This window comes from Pyricularia oryzae, chromosome 7 (genome assembly GCF_000002495.2).
Source record: "Pyricularia oryzae 70-15 chromosome 7, whole genome shotgun sequence".
Classification (NCBI taxonomy): domain Eukaryota; kingdom Fungi; phylum Ascomycota; class Sordariomycetes; order Magnaporthales; family Pyriculariaceae; genus Pyricularia; species Pyricularia oryzae.
This window is the reverse complement of record NC_017854.1, coordinates 1,744,138-1,760,419: the sequence shown is the minus strand read 5'-3', so window position 1 is coordinate 1,760,419 and position 16,282 is coordinate 1,744,138. Positions and strand designations below refer to the sequence as shown.

Here is a 16,282-nt window from a genome sequence, read left to right as displayed (position 1 = left end):
CTCTCTCTTCCAAGGCTTCGTGCTGGGCGTATTCGGCGATGGAGAGAACAAATAAATACCGGCGTCGATTTTGACATGGTTCGCGCCGAGGTCGGGGGTTTGACTTTATGTGCTGTTGCTTCTCATCAGTGCATGCAGCCAGCCACCTAGCCCCTGATTCTCGCCGAATGAGGTCAGCGCGGAGAGGAAATGAGGCAATCCGATGCCTCCACTCGTTACGCATTATTCGCCCGGATCCCTGATCAAACCGTGAAGCAGACTGAACACCAGGTCTAGAACTAGTTAAATATGGCAGTATAGAGAGTATACGGTCTTGATTCTTATGTAGCAAGCTGTTCTTAGTTTATTGACAAATCGTACACTTTTCCTACATGCCATGTCGTATATTTCGCAAAATGAAGTATAACAAAGGAATTTTTTCTTTTCTTTTCAACGGCAAAAGAAAGGCTCTTGCGCCAAGAAAATATGCTCTCATGATCGCGAGTTCATGCTACTTAGCCTCCAAGCCCTCAGGGGCAGCGCCTGAAGCTGCATAACCCGTGGGCGAATAAACATGACAAACGTTACTATGCCGAACCCCACGCACAAGAGGTTGACAATATTGTAGCCGTCACGCGTCATTTCGCAGATGCCACCACCGGCCAAGCAGCGCTCCTTTTCGGCCTGGACGGCGCACGAGAAGGGCTGCGTGACCAGGGGACCTTTAAGTTTCTTGGTGTCCTGGTCCAACAACGAGCTGGGCGGGTGACAGGTCGCGGCGGTGAAAGCATCGACTGCCTTGAGCACGAACAGCCTTGGGAATGTGCCACCCAGGTTGCACACACTAAAATGAAAGTAAAAACAACAATGTTAATGGCTTGTGTTCTTGTTTCTTTTTGTTGCTCGGACAACGGTGAGAAATATAGAGAAGACTTACGTTGCAAGCAGCGTCATGTATGTGCCACCGATGATGGGATCCGAGATCTTGGCGTGAAAGGCAGACACTGCCACGAACATGACAGTGTTTGTAAAGGTCGAAAATATGTGCTCCGCGATAACAACCAGCATGTACCAAGGCGTTACACCACCCGCCGGGAAAATATACACAGTAAACTGCGCCGCCAGGGCCGCGATCAAGCGACCGACAAATGCCCAGCACCACAGGCGCATGGGCGTATATTCTTGCGACCACTTTCCGGCGTAGTAGCCGAGACCGATCTCGAACGGAAAATCGATCAGGACCGTGAGCGCCATGTTGTCTGTGCCGAAGCCCTTGTCGAGCAGCTTGAGGTTAGTGACGGCGTCATTGGCCTGGAAACCAACCTTGGCGATCAAGTGCACAGCAATGATGGACTGGACGTGCTTCAGCTTCAGTACGCCCACCATGATGCGGTAGACGTCCCAGACGCCATCCTCGTTGCGCGTGCGGTCTTCACGCTTCAGCACGGCCAACCCTATCGTGACCAGGATGAAGGTCCAGCCCCAGAAGTTCAGGTATCCACCAAGACTGAGTAGGCCGTGGTCCAGGGGGGTGGTTCGAACCCACTTGTTGGCGAAATCTTTTGAGTTGAAGGCAAGGAAGACAGTGTAGGACAAGAATTGGCCGGCCGTCAGACCGACCGTCTGCGCAGTCGAGGCGTAGGATATGTTGCCGGGCGTGAGCAGAGTAAGGGCCCAGCCGTCGACGGCGATGTCCTGAGTGGCACACATGAGCACAAGGAAGAACCACCAGCCGGTGAAGCCCCAGACCGTAGGTCCACCAGGCTTGCCGGTCATGGCCATCATGTTCTCCACCGTTGAGCCGAGCAAGAGCATGCCCAGGCCAGAGAGGATCTGGATGGGCAGGATCCAACTCTTACGGCGGCCTACGCGTGGGCTCCATATCGCATCAACAATGGGACTCCAAAGCAGCTTCAGAGAGTACGGGTACGAAGCCAGACTGAACACTCCAATCTCACTGTATGACATGTGATCCTTGAGCAGAAATGGCACCGAACCAGTGGCCAGACCCATAGGTACGCCTTGCATAAAGTATAATAGCACGAGGAGGCCAAAGTTGCGCTGGTCCACAAGCGGCAGCTCGAAGAAGCCATGATTGTTGAGCGCAGGCGTCTTTGGTACTGGCTCGTCGAGAGAGAAGTTCTCGCGCGCTATCAGGTTTGCAGTCACAACCTCGGAGCCTTGAGGGCCCGGCTTGCGCCTGTATTCGGCGTTGTTGTTCATTGTCGATACGCCGTTACTCTTCCCTGTCCCGCCCTTGGAGTCAAGGGTTGTGTTCAACCCCAGCTTGGGAGATTTGTTTCGTTTCGACCGGACGCTCATCGAATAGGCCTTGAAAGGACTTGGTGTTTCGGGAGGGCGTTGGAGGCTTTCGGGGGAGAGGACGCTGTGGCGCAAAAAATGGACCCCTATCTTGACGCTCAGGAACTTGCGAGAAGGGGTGAATCTGTGCGCTTCGGGATAAAGTTAAATGTTGGTGTACCAACAGAAGAGTCTTTTTTTTTAATAAGTGGTTGCTGTTTTTCTTGAGTTGTACTTGTCAGGTTATATGACACTTGTTTTATTTGGTGAAGAAGTGGCACGTTGTCGAAAGGAAACCCGGATTGTGTCAGAAGGAACAGTGTGGTCCTAGACAAAAGTTTGACACCAAGTCAGACTGACAGCTTTGGTGCTAAACAAATGACCGACTCGCTTGCTTCCGGTTGGGTTGAACGGCTACCAGTTATGCCTGGAATGATCGCTCCGACGTCTGGGTTGCCTAAAATCGACTCTGAAGGAAACCGTGGCCTCAGTGACGGGGAAAAGTTGAATGCGACGAAAGGGATGTGCGGATTCAAGCAAGAAAAGCCCAATGGATGGAGAGAAGGTTAAGTGAAAAGATGAACGGAACCAACGAGGAGGAATTGGCAAGAAATGAAGAAAAGAAAAACTGCAGCTCTTAGGGAGCTTTGTAAAAAGAACGTGTCAGGCGTTATGCGCCATCAAAATCCATGATTTCTCAGCTTCTCTTTTTTACCCACCTAACAATGTCGACACGTCGCGATGCGAAGAATCCACAATAGTCTCGAACTCAGCAATGCTGACAAAGGGACCGAACCAGCTTCTTTTCTTGCCTCAAGGGTTATCCTAGGCGGAGTCTATTCCTGTTTGGTGGGTCACAAAATGGGGCCAGGCACCAACTTTGGCCCCGGTTTTCTGCATGTCAGTTCTGTCATTGACTTTAGCCAGCGCCATCTGCTGCTGCAGGTCTAATGCAGCTTTTTTGAGATGCTGCAAGGACTTGTATCTTCGACGACAAGTCCAACGCTTTGGAAATCTTGTACCTTGCATTCATATATCTTTTTCCTGGTATTATTTGATCCAACTGAGCCGCGAATACGTCAAAACCACACCGATATCATTGAAATAACCACTGGGTCTTCGTAAGAGCAAGAGCAACAAGTGCTTGGCAACCCGATCGTCTGTGCGCCCCTGGTGGGAATGCTTAGCATCTGCCGTATGATCCCCCAGAACCTTCCCCGCATAAAAGGTCACTACTAGATCACTGGGCGGGACCAAGAAAGATTTCTTTCACGTGAGTTGGTATGTATCTTGGCTTTTAGTATGCTTGAGAAGCAACAAAAACAAGCTGAATTTCCAGTATATCTCAACGCGCGACGCGTCTTGCTCGCGTCAAGGCAGCTTAATCACCTGAGATCCAGGCTATCAATGAAGAACATTATTTCTGGCGTATTTTGAGCCTCAAATAATGCCCACGGCTTTAGATAATGAGTTGGAAAGCTTGAGGAAGCGAGGTTCGCCATCCATCCATCCATTCATTTATATCCATCTACTCCAGCATGTGTAGAGTTTAATCCCCAACTAACTGTAGCACTTTCAAAATGCATACAGCTGAGCACCTCAGGGCTGAGGTGAAGCTGCGCGCATCAACGCTACTCCTGAATCCTGTGGCTGCAACCCAACTTTTGGATGAGCAACCAGCGCAAGCAGCAGCACCGGCGCTACTGTTGCCGACGCCGCCGTCCAAATCCAGGAGTAAATCCTCGTCCAACGCGCCACTCGGTCCCAAGCAGCGCGACCTACTGAAAAAACGTCGCGCCAAGCAGGCCGCCCATGACCAGCGCAACACCTACCGCACATGCGCTGGCATCACCACGTTCAAGGTCCGCGACCCGGATCCGGCGGCCGTGGACGGCGGCGCCGTGCTCGGCGTGCGCATCGAGGTCATGCGCAGTGGCCGGTTCATGCGCCCCTTTTACGTCCTCCTCAACCGGCCGTGGGACAAGGACGCCGCCGCCAAGAGGTACCTGCGTGTCCACCGTCACACCCTGCCCGCCGCCATACCGCTGGCCGGGCTTGCTGCTCGTTACCTACCTGCCCCACGGTCCGCTTCTTCCGGCAAGCGGCCCAGGCAGGACCTGGGGGCCTTCGTCCGTCGGCTGAGGAGGGAGCTTGTGCGCTACCACCAACGTCTCGGCGCTGTTGCCGACCTACGCGCTGTTGTTGGCTTGGACGACAGGTCCAAGGCTCCTGTCGGCACCCCGGCAGATGAGCCGCCAGAGGCCGTCGTCATGAAGTCGATAGAAGACGATCGTGAGTCTAGGGCGAGGCAGCGGCGGGCGGTGGCTGGCATCGTGGACATTGAGCCGGTCGACACGGCAGCGACGCAGTTCAGGTTCGATTGGCGCGACGGTCGCGTCGGACGGCTCGTCATCGGCCCCGGTGGCGAGGTGCTTCAGTCGGTTGTGGTTCTGCCAGACGGAGGTCGCGATCGCGTCACTCAGCAAGACGTCTTTGGCGATTGTGCGAGGATCGAGGACGTCGTTACCAAGCTGCGCGGGCCACTTGGTGGTACCTAGAGGCTTGCATCCAGCGTTGTTTCTACGTCGCCGAGAGGATAGTCAGGGCAGAGGCCCACAGACTATGCTGGGCAGCAGTGGTTCGCGTTCGTTCAGCATCCATACACTGAATTTCCAACGCTTGCTGCTTACAAGGCGCTCACAACGGTCAGTGGCCGGTTAAAATGCTATCCCAGGGTGCCAGGGCGGTCACGGGCAGTACACGGCTGCCAAAAGTCAGTCTACCAACGACGAGCCTGAGCCAGGCCCCGCTCCGGCCTATGACGACTCCATCATTCATATCGCTTCATGCTCGGCCCGGTTTAGTTGTGCAACACAATAATTGCTAACATGAGGCGAACTCCGACCATACAATATATCACCCCACTGATAGATAGAACCATGTTATGGTTGGGCTACAAGCGAGTGCATGACAACCAAGGAAAACAGGGCACCTTTGTGACAAGTGGCGAACATGCTCAAAACCTGTTTTCGTTTCCTTTACAGGCGTGTTTGGCGCACGAAGCAAAGCTTAATTGGCCCGGCTGTCACCATGCCGCACTACAAGACAAAATGAAGAGCCAGCAACTCCATTTCCTAGTAACCCAAGGATCTGGGCGAGCCTCGCACGCTATCTTCGCCTCGGCCCCAGCCTACCGGCAGATGCAATGCACTACCACCAAAATCCCCCACAGCGGGCTGGGTGGATGGCGTGTTTTGTGTACGGGTGCAACCCCAAAACGTCAGCTCACGGCCGCGCCGAGTACTATGCTGTTGTCCTCCCTCGAAATGACTCAGGTTTTGGCCTCCGGGGGCGCCCACAGATATCTGAGAGTGGCATGCCACAATGGGTGACCCGGAAAGAAAAACATCATGGGAGACTTTGAAAGGGGTCAGACAGAGAGATAAATCTGGGTAGCACATGGAAGAGAAATAACATCCGTTCAAAGGCACGTGTCGGTCACAAATCGCGATCTTGAGTTCTTTTCTCCATTCATGTGACGTTTCTGACGCGTAAACAAGCACAATATCTCTCTTTACGTGATATATTCTCGTTCGGCATTTTCATGTTTCTTTTATTCTCTTGATCCTGCAACATACGAGGCTAGTGGACGTAAACTGGATGCGAGCATACTAGGCCTAGAACAGCTCATAATGTAATTGCGCCTTGGGGGTGATGTGCAGGCAGGGGTTGCAGCTTTGCGTAGGCTTGCATCCGAGGGGTCAAGGTTCTTATGGATCGACGCAATCCCTCTTGCATCAACCGGCTTCATGGTCTCGTTGGGCGTCGTCGGTTCTGATGGTGTACTATAGAAAAAGAAAACGGTCCGAGCGGGGTCTTGGAAATGCTGATCCTGGAAAGGCATGATTGCTTTTGTTTTCTTTTTTGCTTTTGCTTCCGATTTCATACTCGTATTTCGTTTGAAACACCGTCTTCTTTGTTTCTTTGTTTTGCTTTGCTCCCTTGTTAAACCCCTCCCCCCATCCCTTGGAATATACACCAGTCCTAGACATGCATAGCTAATTTCCACCGTCGCTCTCGTCTCTTTGTTTCCTTCGTTGCTGTGTCTCAAAACAATAATAATGGCAAGGGTCGAAAATACTGCATGTCATCATCGGAGCTGGTCTCAAGAACACTATGGTTATTCTTCAATATAGATCTTCACTTCTCAGGCCAATGACAATGAGGATCTCAACAGGAGAGCTTTTTTTTTGGTCGGCTGGACAACGATAAATGGAATCATGGGAGAAAGTTCAAATGTGCATACCATTAAAGAGTTCCTCGTCAGGTCAAAAAAGTACATCTATCTGATGGGGAAAAAGCAGAAAACAAACTCAGGGGAAAAAAGGTAGAAGGAGGGGGGGACAAACAGTTGACATGGAGGGGGTACTTTTTCTTTCCGTTGTCGTTTCACACCAGTCTCTCTCTTTTCATTTCTGTGAAACAACACTAAAGATCCTCAGGTAACTCCAAAATCCCAGCCCAGCCACTGCGCCCAACGCGCAAATTACCCCACAAAGTCTCTTCGCAGTCTCTTCGCTTAGAGCAAGGCGGCGGCCAGAGCAACGGCGGCCAGGACACCACCGGCACGCTGAGCGTTTGCGGCGGCGGTGACGATCGGCGGCGCAGAGGTTGTGGTCGAGGTGGTAGGGGGCTGCGGCTGCGGTACCATGGTGGTCTTGGGAGGAGGAGGAGGCGGCGGCGGCGGAGCAGGAGATCCGCTGGAAGCAGGAGGTGGCGGCGGAGGAGGGGGAGGGGGAGGGGGAGGAGGAGCTCCGGTCGTCTTGGGTGGCTCCGAAGAGACCGCAGGAAGTGGAGGAGGAGCCGCTGTGGTCTTGGGCGGCGGCGGAGGGGGCGACGGGGTGGCGCTGGTGACGGGGCACACGGTGGTGGTGACGACGACGACGGTGGTGGTGGCGGGCTTTTTGATGGGGCAGTCCGGAGTCGCGGTCGGGCACTCGAGGAAGGTCGTGGTCGAGGTCAGGGTCAAGGTGCTGGTGGTCCAGCTCTGAGGCGGCTGGCTTGGCTTATGCGACTTTGAAGACGAAGGGTTAATGGTTTTGGTTTCGACAGTCTTGGTTTGGGCTGAAGAAAAAGAAGAAGAAGAAGAAGCAGAAGACGATGACGTAGAGGAGAGCTGAGTGGTCGTGGTTTTGGCTGAAGAGGACGAGGAAACCGGATAAGCGGAAGATGAGGTGGAGGAAGAGGCAGAGGTTGATGCGGTGGTAGATGCGGTGCTGGAAACGGAGGTAGAGACTGATGTAAAGGCGGAAGAAGAAACAGAGGAAGAGGCGGTAGTAGAACAGGAGGTGGACATGGAGGTAGATTTGGTCGGAGTAGAAAAAGAAGAAGAGGCTGAGGTGGAACAGGACAAAGTTGACGATGAGCGTTGAACTGTGGTGGTCTTGGTGGTGCTGGTGGTCGTGGTCGTGGTGCACTTGGAAGAGTAGGGCTTGTCGGGCATAGGAGGGTTGCCGCCCTTGTTTGGGAAACCACCATAGGAAGAGGAACCGAAGGAACGCTTAGACGGTGCATTAGAAGAAGGGTGATTTACATCATAGTCGGCTACCGCAAAAGTGGCCATGGCCAGCAAGGCGAGAGAGGTGACGTTCTTCATCTTTTCCAGGGGTATTTCGTAGACTTTTTTGTTGGCAGGTAGTGACAGTTGTTGTTATATTCAAGAGGAATTATTGTGGTTGATACTGATATGAGTATTATGACAAGTAGGAGAGAGCGAGCGACGTAGAGCGAGTGAAGCGGAAGCCGAGTGAGAGCCCGGGAACGAGGATGTAGGAGGAGGAGGAGGAGGAGCTCGCCCTTTTCCTATCCTGTCGAGGAACCTCTTGTACATGGTGTATCGTTACAAAAAAAAACAGGCAAGTTGCCCCGGGTCCGAGGCCGAGCCCACTCCCCCAGTCGCAAACCCCCAGTTCTGGTCTAGATTCGCAGAAGCTATAGCGATGTGCCGCCCACACCACCCAAGTCGGAGCACCTGTTAAGGGCTACACGGCAGAGAGAGAGAGCCGAGCAACCACAGCCAACGACAGTATACACACGGTATAAACGCGCTCTGATGTTGGATGATGATGACAAGGGAGGGTGGGATCGGTACCTGACCCCAGACGTGCAGACAGTTTGTGGCGCAGACCATGGTGGTGGCCGCCGGGTAGAAATACCAGAATTAGCACATCGGGAGCCCATGTAAGAGGCTTGCGAAGGGATTGGCTGGCTGAGCCCTGTCTTTTCTGGTTACGGCTAAAGCGATGAGGCAATATGTCTATGCAAGCACCAGCCGTTCACAGCCGAGACATGCTTGTATACTACTGTGCAGTTTGCAGCTCAGATCGCGGCCCATCCACTACAGTACATCCAAAGTGGGAAAAGGAAGATCGAGTTCTGTCAGCAAGGGAGAGAGATGCAACGGTAGCTTCTTGTCTCTGGTCGATCAGCCACATATATAAAGGCAAATTAAGATGGACGTACGGACGCGGCAAGGCATCGGCAGTCATCAGGGGACAAGCGTCTACCATCTTGCATCCTCTGTTATTTTTTTTTTTCGTTATCTTTCATCCACCCCAATTCGTGCGGGGCGCAAGAGGAAGACCGGAAATTTTTCTCAGTCTGCTGCATGCTGGCGGGCTCATAGATGGGCCAGAGGATTCGGTGGTACCTTGTAGCAGCGGGCACAAAATGGCAAAGCAGCAGCTGGTCTTGGTCGTAATTTCGGACAATAAACAGGCAGCAGTCGAGTCGTTTGATATGATGTTTGTTGTTGATGCGAGAAATGAAGGATAGAGAAAAATGCAAGAACAAAAGATAATAAGAGGGGAAAAAGAAAGAAGGGAAAAAATGAGGGTATCAAGATCGTCTACCGGTATGGGTGGTGTCCTGGTAGTATTGTTGTAGTTCCGATCAGCTTGTACCTGCGCTAGTTAGCCAAGCCAGGCCTTGAGAAGCTGATGGTGGTCGCCTCGGGTACCTACCTGCCTACCTTGGCTGCTGCTGATATTTCCTTTTTTCCACAACAGTGCCACAATGCTCAATGTGGTATTTTGTAGGTAATCCTCTGCGGCAGTGGCCAAGATACACCCGGATGCCCCGCCCACACCAAATTCTCTTTACATCGAAACTTTGGCAAGGTAGTGTGGCACAATTTGTACATGGGAGATTTTGCTTTTGCAGCACGGCCTTCATAATGGATAGCTCTTGGTATGTTGAGGCTTTATTGGCCACATAAAAAATCCAGGGGAGCACGGAGGACTGCCACCGGTGCGTGTTGATTTGTGGACAGACTTGATCCAAAAACCAAGTACCTACGTACTCGGCTTCCACTTCACTCGCTTTACGTCGCTCGCCTACTTGATCAGTATTCTGTGGAGCTGTTTTTTGTAGTGTTGTGTTTATATATACCGGTATGCCAATCGATAGCAATGATTATCAACACTAATTACTGTAGCACCTGCATATAGTACCATGCTGTTGTGCTACACTCTCCCACCCTGCTGGCTTCGGTTTGGCCCGACTAACCGGGGCCGAGATAGCGACCTCTTTTTTTTCGTCTCCGTACGTCATACGAACTGCTGTAGCTAGGCTCCATGAGACACAGTTTTACATGCAGTCAAGGCACTTGCCCGGGGCCATGGGATGACAGACGAAATTCGTGCCGAGACAAGTAACGTTGCGTACCCCCTGTTCGGCACCCCCCCTGTTCGGCACCCTGAAAATCTAACAACGAAATGCCTACTTTTATAAACTGATTTAAATATAAAATTATCAACGGACAAAAATACAATCGTTTTCACGCTTCTCCGGTTCATTAACCTCTTCTTCATCAGCTAAAGGTTCCAAATTTTCTATATCATTTTCCTGCAATCCAATAATGTTCTGTTTGTTAACCAAAAGCTCGTTTGGATCCGGAACCACCCTCCTCCTTTTAACCGGCCGTATTGCCTCCAGTTGTGCTTCCAATAAGCTGATTTTTTGCTGGGCGCTAGCCAAAAGGGTATCTTTGGCTTCGAAGCTTTTTTGGACTTTTGCAAATAAAAGACGTGAAGTAGCGTTGGTTTTGTTGGATTGGGAAAGTTTTTGCAGTTGAAGTCGGATATCTCGGGTCGTTTTAGGGGTTTTCCAAATAAGTAAAGACGGGTCGTTAATTTTTTGGGCTGGGCTTTCCGGTGTTTTATCCCTTTGCAAACCGTTGTTTTTATCTTTTATAACGTTGGCGTTGCTATTTTCTAACAAAAAAGGGCTTAAAAGTGGTTTAACCAAGTTTACCGGCCATAACCCCGTTGTACGCCAACCAGATTGAATGGTTTTTGCTATAAATGCTTTTAATCTGGCCTTTCGATAACAAAGTAGGAAATTTCGTTTTCCAATAACTGTTGAACAGCAAAATTGGCTAACAAATCCAAGTTGACGTCGATAAGCTTCTTTTAACGGCCCAAAAACCGATAGATCCAATGGTTGAAGAACGTGTGACGAATGAGGGGGTAAATATAGGAGTTGAATATTATTTTGCAAGCAAAGAAGCATAAATTCGTCCGTTATATGTGATCCATGGCCATCCAAAACTAATAACCGCTTTTCAGGGGTTAAAGGTTGGGTATACGGAATAAACACCTTTTTTAACCATTCGATAGCCGTTTGGTTATTTGTCCACCCGTTTTCGGTTGCATGAAATTGCCAATTATCGAAAGGGCTTAAATCCGTGGGAAACCATTGTTGTTGTACGTTTTTTCCCTTAAATATAACGAGGGGAGGGAGGGCAACGCCCGTAGCCGATATACATTCGATTATAGTCGTCCAACCACGCGTTCCGGGCTCTTTTCGTTGCAACGGCCGGATCCCGTTAAGCCCTAATACTAGGCCATTAGATCCTTTGCCTTCCATTATACCGGTTTCGTCCATATTCCAACGGTTTTCCGGTTTAATAGCGTTAATAACCGGGTTCGTAATATAAAGCCACCAAGATTTAATTACCTCCGTAGTAGCGCCATTAACCCGGGCGTTATCTATTCGACGGGGCCTTTGGGTTGTAAGGATTGGATAACGAGCCAAAAAACGAGTTATCCAACGTTTTCCAAGGCCTTTTGTCTCTCCGGCGGCTTGAAGAATTCGTTCGGCAAAAAAGCGTAATTCTTGATGCGTTGGCGGAAGCCCTAAAGCTGTTTGGGTAAGTACCCAATCAGCCAAATGCTTTTCCTGTTCCGTGGAAAGCCTTTGAAAAGGGCTTTGTGCTTTTTTATAAGGTTGAGAACCTTTAAGTCGACTTTGAAGTGTAGACCTAGGTATTCCCCATTTTCGGGAGGTTTTTGCAATTGGATTGCCATTATTGACGTCGTTAATTGCAGATATAAGCTGTTTTTCAGTATATTGCTTCATTGGAAAATGGAGAATTAAAATCAGAAAAAAGTAAATCCAAAAGTGACAGATTCATCGAGATATTTATAATAGAAGTTGGAGGATAAAAATAAAAGTGTTGTTATTTTTGGGTGCCGAACAGGGGGGGTGCCGAACAGGGGGTACGCAACGTTAGATGAGATGAAAGCCAAGCATGGGTGGATGCACGGATATGCCTCTGGGCCTGTTCAGTTGGACTTTTAGTTGTAGGAAAATTACGAACTCTTATTCACCGCATATAGGAATGTCGGAAAAATAAGGTACATATGGTAACCATATTGGCAAGAAGACGACAAGATATTCCAGAAATGGTCCAGGGTCTATGATAGACTTTGCATTGACAATAATGCTGGGCTTTTATCATGCCTGTATGTAAGCATGCAAGTTGGGTTTCTGACCCTGGATTTGCACAAACCCCAAATACGTGAAGCGGCTTAACGGATTGGAGTATCGCTCACGGCGCGATGCGGTCATGAAATATGCACATTGGAATTTTACGCAATTGACCTATGTATGACCTGTGGATTCTGCTAAACATAGAAGTTCCAAGGGACTCTGGCTAAGATATGATGTAGTTTTCTTTCCGTAGTGCCGGTATACTCAAGATCAGGGGCACTGTAAGCAGGCTATTGTGTTGTGATATTTGGGAATGTTGCCAGAATATCAAGGAGGTAAGTATTCAGAATTAAAATAACGGTTAAACTTCTTGTACTTACAATCCCACCCCGATTATTGTTCGTCACCATTCCCAAACACAAATCGTGTTATTGTTAAAGACACTTTTACAGAGTGGCAACGCAGACAAGTAGTCGGCGCGTTGGAACCGCGAGAGAACTTTTTTTTGTTTACCAAAATGGCTTTCTTCAGCTCAAAAAAGCCTACAAGATCCCAGATGCAGCAACCCCGCCACCCACGCTCATAGGGCGGCGGGCCATAAACGACAAGGCTGGGATGCACAAACATTCTCAACCCGCCAGCCAAGACGCCGTCGACAGAGTTCAGCAAGTTTATCGCGCGGGTACATACGCTCTGTTTGCCTAATTTGCTACGTATTACTATTGAAACGGGCTTCGTTCCAGTTGCTTGGCCGGATCTCTGAATACTACTGTTCAATTGCTGGGTTTACCTTGCGCCCATTTTTTGGTGCAGGCGCGCATTAGCTAAATGCATATATGTATATCAATGCACTATTGAGTGTCAATTCCAACTCTGAATATCACTACCCGTGGCGCGGCGCCCTCCATATGGAAACTCCTAGGGCGGGGGGGGGGGAGGGGTTGTTCAAGAAAACATAGTAGCCCAGTGAGGGAAAGTGCGCAGTAATTTTTGGGTAACAAATCAGGGCGACCCTAAGACACCATAGCGTAAATAGATACAGAGTAACAGGACAAAATCACGAGCATTGGGGGAGTAATGGGATAAGAAGTATCCTCTCCTTGCACCAAGTTGGACAAGTGTTTTCAGAGCAGCGAAGGTCCTGAGCAACGGGCCGATGCACCGCGGTTATGTAAAGGTGTTCTCTCGTTCTTGGTTTCAGTCAATTTGGTTAGACGGCCTTTCTGTGTCCGAGATGTGACGGAGCTTCTCTCCGTCTTTGGCAAGACTGTAGGTTGAGTGAGTGGTGGATTGGTCTCGGCCGAAACCTCGAGCAACCTACAATGAACTGCAAGTGGGTGAAACGATAAGATAAAAATCTTAATGGTAACATGACAGGAGTTTTGATCGGTATTTAATCCCTTTGCAAAGCCGCAGAGAGGGTCTTGTGATGCTGTCCGAGCGGCTTGAGAAAGTTGATAGGCAACCAACAGAAACGCAAGCACATATAGTAGTAACCCTGCCACCCACCATCTTTTGCATAGTCAGAAGGGGTCCTGTGAGGTAGGGATAGAAGCGAGAAGATAATAGGGTTGTGTTAAGGTCAAGGCAGTTCAATTATAGACTTGGGTAAGGTAAGTAACGAGGTAGGTAGCAGAAAATAAACTATCGGAATTGATCCAGCTTTATGTCGCGTCGTCTTCATCTCATCAATTAATTCAATTTAACTGCAGTGCACAGGCTTCAAGCCCGCTCAGGCACCTCAAACGAACCACAAAAGCGGGCGGGTAGCGGGGCGGAAAGCCCAGTTGCAGCACAACGCCCCCGGGATCCCGGGCCCCAGCCTTAGTCCGTTTTTATGGCTTTCGGACCTTTCCAGCACCCACAGCTTGGTCACTACTGGATCTCAGACAGGGATGTGAAGCACCCCCCAAGGTGGGATTCCACCACGGATGGGATGATCGGAACTTGAGCGCAATGGAGATCTGACCACGCATGCATATTTTTTTCGTAATGTAGATTCTTCGCTCCCAAGAGTTGGTTTCACAAGGTTAACTCATTTCCTTCCTTTTATTTTCTCTCATCTGTTGTCGCTTGATTGCATTCTTTTCTTCGAAAGCTGGAAGGTTTGCGTTAGAAACAACCAGTATCTCTTTCGCCCTCCCCACCTTTTTTTTTCGTGTCTTTCGTTTGCGCGCTCTGTAGTTCTTGTCTTGAGCTACAGGTACCACGTCATTCGGGCAAGCCTTGTTCCGCACCAGGGTACTCGATCCTAGCAAGAGCGCAGGTCGCTATCCCATAAACCGAAAGATGGCGGTTGTTGACGCCGCCGCCCGCAAAAGGGTCCTCAGGGTGATATTCATCTCCCTGCTGCTGGATCTGGTGAGTTAAGAAAAAAGCCGCAAGCTTTGTTGGCAAGCTACTTTGCAGCATGGTGTAGGAGAATGTGGGCGCTGACAGAAGCGCGCATCTCACCTGCGCATAGATATCATTCACCTTTATCCTTCCACTGTTCCCGAAGCTGCTCGAGTTCTACCGAAATAGCGAGGCGCCCACTGGCTTGCTAGACAAGCGGCCCCGTACCCTACTGTCGAACGTCTTGGACTACCTCAACGCCTACAAAGCCGCCTTTGCGCGCCCCATCGACTCCCGATATGACATTGTACTGCTTGGTGGAGCTCTGGGGAGCTTGTTCTCGTAGGTGCCCGGGAGGAGCTGGGAAAGGGACAATCGCACCGTTCCGAAGCTAACAACAGCCCAACCATTCATTGCCTTTTCAGCCTGCTCCAAGCTATCGCATCCCCTATTATCGGTCAACTCTCGGACCGCTACGGCCGCCGAACCGCACTTCTCTCCAGTATGATGGGCAACATTCTTTCCGTGCTGCTCTGGGTCATGGCAGTCGACTTCCGCACCTTTGTCCTGTCGCGAGTCGTCGGCGGTCTGTCAGAAGGCAACGTGCAGCTCGCGACCGCCATCGCTACCGACATCTCCGACGAGAGCAGCCGAGGCTCTACGATGGCCCTCATCGGGGCCTGCTTCTCCATCGCTTTTACGTTCGGCCCCGCGCTCGGCGCATACCTCAGCTCCATCCCCTTGGTGGCAGCGAACCCGTTTGCGACCGCTGCTGGCTTCTCGCTCTTCCTGATTGTGGCCGAGACGATATACCTGTATGCTGCGCTTCCCGAGACTCTGCCGGCTCTCACCGAGACCAAGAAGAGTGCGAGCGCCAAGGGTAACGACACTACCACCAAGCCCAAGAGCGCCGTCAGGACCAACTCGCACTTTATGCTGAACGCCACGCACCTCTTCTTCCTGCTATTCTTCTCGGGCATGGAGTTCTCGCTGCCCTTCATGACGTACGATCTCTTCGGCTACACCTCGGCTAAGAACGGGCGCCTGCTCGGCTACATCGGCCTGGTGGCCTCGATACTGCAGGGCGGTGTCACGCGGCGCCTGCCGCCCCTCATGACTGTCCGCGTCGGCGTCGTGGCCTGCCTGCTGGCCTTTGGAATCCTCAGCCGCGCGTCGTCCGTGGCGGCGCTCTACGTTGCCGCAACATGCCTGGCCACGACCTCAGCGACCGTCGTGACGGGCCTCAACACGCTCAGCAGCCTCGAGGCCGGCGAGGCGGAGCGCGGCGGCAAGCTGGGCAACCTGCGCAGCTGGGGCCAGCTCGGCAGGGGGTTGGGGCCTGTTCTCTTCACGAGCATCTACTGGTGGGCCGGGCGTGAGACGGCCTACACGATCGGTGCGCTGGGCATCGCGGGCGTCAGCGCTGGTGTCTTTATGGGGCTCAAGTCGCCCCCTGGGTTTGGGAAGGCTGGTGCTAGCCAGGCGCAGAACGGCGCCGGGGAGAAGAAGGACTTGTAATATTTGCTTGGTGTAAACGGTATATACGACTGAATGGTGGTGTGACATGGGTAACTAGAGGCCTTTTTTATTCAAATTCTATTTATTGACTTGCCACAAGAACATTCTCAAGGCATGTAAAACTGCTTCTGTTGCTGTAAATACTCATGTGATCATCTAATTACGTGGGAACCAGATAATAAGCTCGCCTGATTTCATTTATCCAAGTTTCGAAGAGAAGCCATCGCAATGGCGTTGGTAGTATTTGAAAATGCATATTTAATTTATCCCATGCCTCAGAGCCCCTCGCCCATGCAAGCGCCCGCGACTACACTTCGAGTGCCGACGATACCCATGTCCGCCTGCAGATAAGATAAAAAAATCCGGCTTCAGGGGG

The 16,282-nt window shown here is 51.0% G+C and overlaps 4 protein-coding genes across 4 annotated transcripts; 2 read left to right on the top strand and 2 right to left on the bottom strand.

Annotated features, from left to right (window-relative positions):
- Positions 1 to 239: 239 nt before the first annotated feature.
- MGG_02719 (acetyl-coenzyme A transporter 1) lies at positions 240 to 3,045 on the bottom strand. Its single transcript, XM_003720992.1, has 2 exons — positions 917 to 3,045; positions 240 to 823 (listed from the first exon to the last, which is right to left on the bottom strand). Exons 1-2 carry the CDS (start codon positions 2,299 to 2,301, stop codon positions 472 to 474), a joined length of 1,737 nt encoding a protein of 578 aa, XP_003721040.1. The 5' UTR covers positions 2,302 to 3,045; the 3' UTR covers positions 240 to 471.
- Positions 3,046 to 3,233: 188 nt separating this feature from the next.
- On the top strand, positions 3,234 to 6,232 carry MGG_12605 (uncharacterized protein). The gene is made up of 2 exons (XM_003720991.1): positions 3,234 to 3,773; positions 3,871 to 6,232. Exons 1-2 carry the CDS (start codon positions 3,728 to 3,730, stop codon positions 4,836 to 4,838), a joined length of 1,014 nt encoding a protein of 337 aa, XP_003721039.1. The 5' UTR covers positions 3,234 to 3,727; the 3' UTR covers positions 4,839 to 6,232.
- A 627-nt stretch (positions 6,233 to 6,859) lies between these two features.
- Positions 6,860 to 7,936, bottom strand: MGG_02720 (uncharacterized protein; the record flags this gene model as incomplete). Its single annotated transcript, XM_003720990.1, has 1 exon — positions 6,860 to 7,936. One exon carries the CDS (start codon positions 7,934 to 7,936, stop codon positions 6,860 to 6,862), a length of 1,077 nt encoding a protein of 358 aa, XP_003721038.1.
- Positions 7,937 to 14,020: 6,084 nt separating this feature from the next.
- Positions 14,021 to 16,010, top strand: MGG_02722 (uncharacterized protein). The gene is made up of 3 exons (XM_003720989.1): positions 14,021 to 14,415; positions 14,519 to 14,730; positions 14,814 to 16,010. The coding sequence occupies exons 1-3, from the start codon at positions 14,344 to 14,346 to the stop codon at positions 15,904 to 15,906; spliced, it is 1,377 nt and encodes a 458-aa protein (XP_003721037.1). The 5' UTR covers positions 14,021 to 14,343; the 3' UTR covers positions 15,907 to 16,010.
- The last annotated feature ends 272 nt before the right edge of the window (positions 16,011 to 16,282 follow it).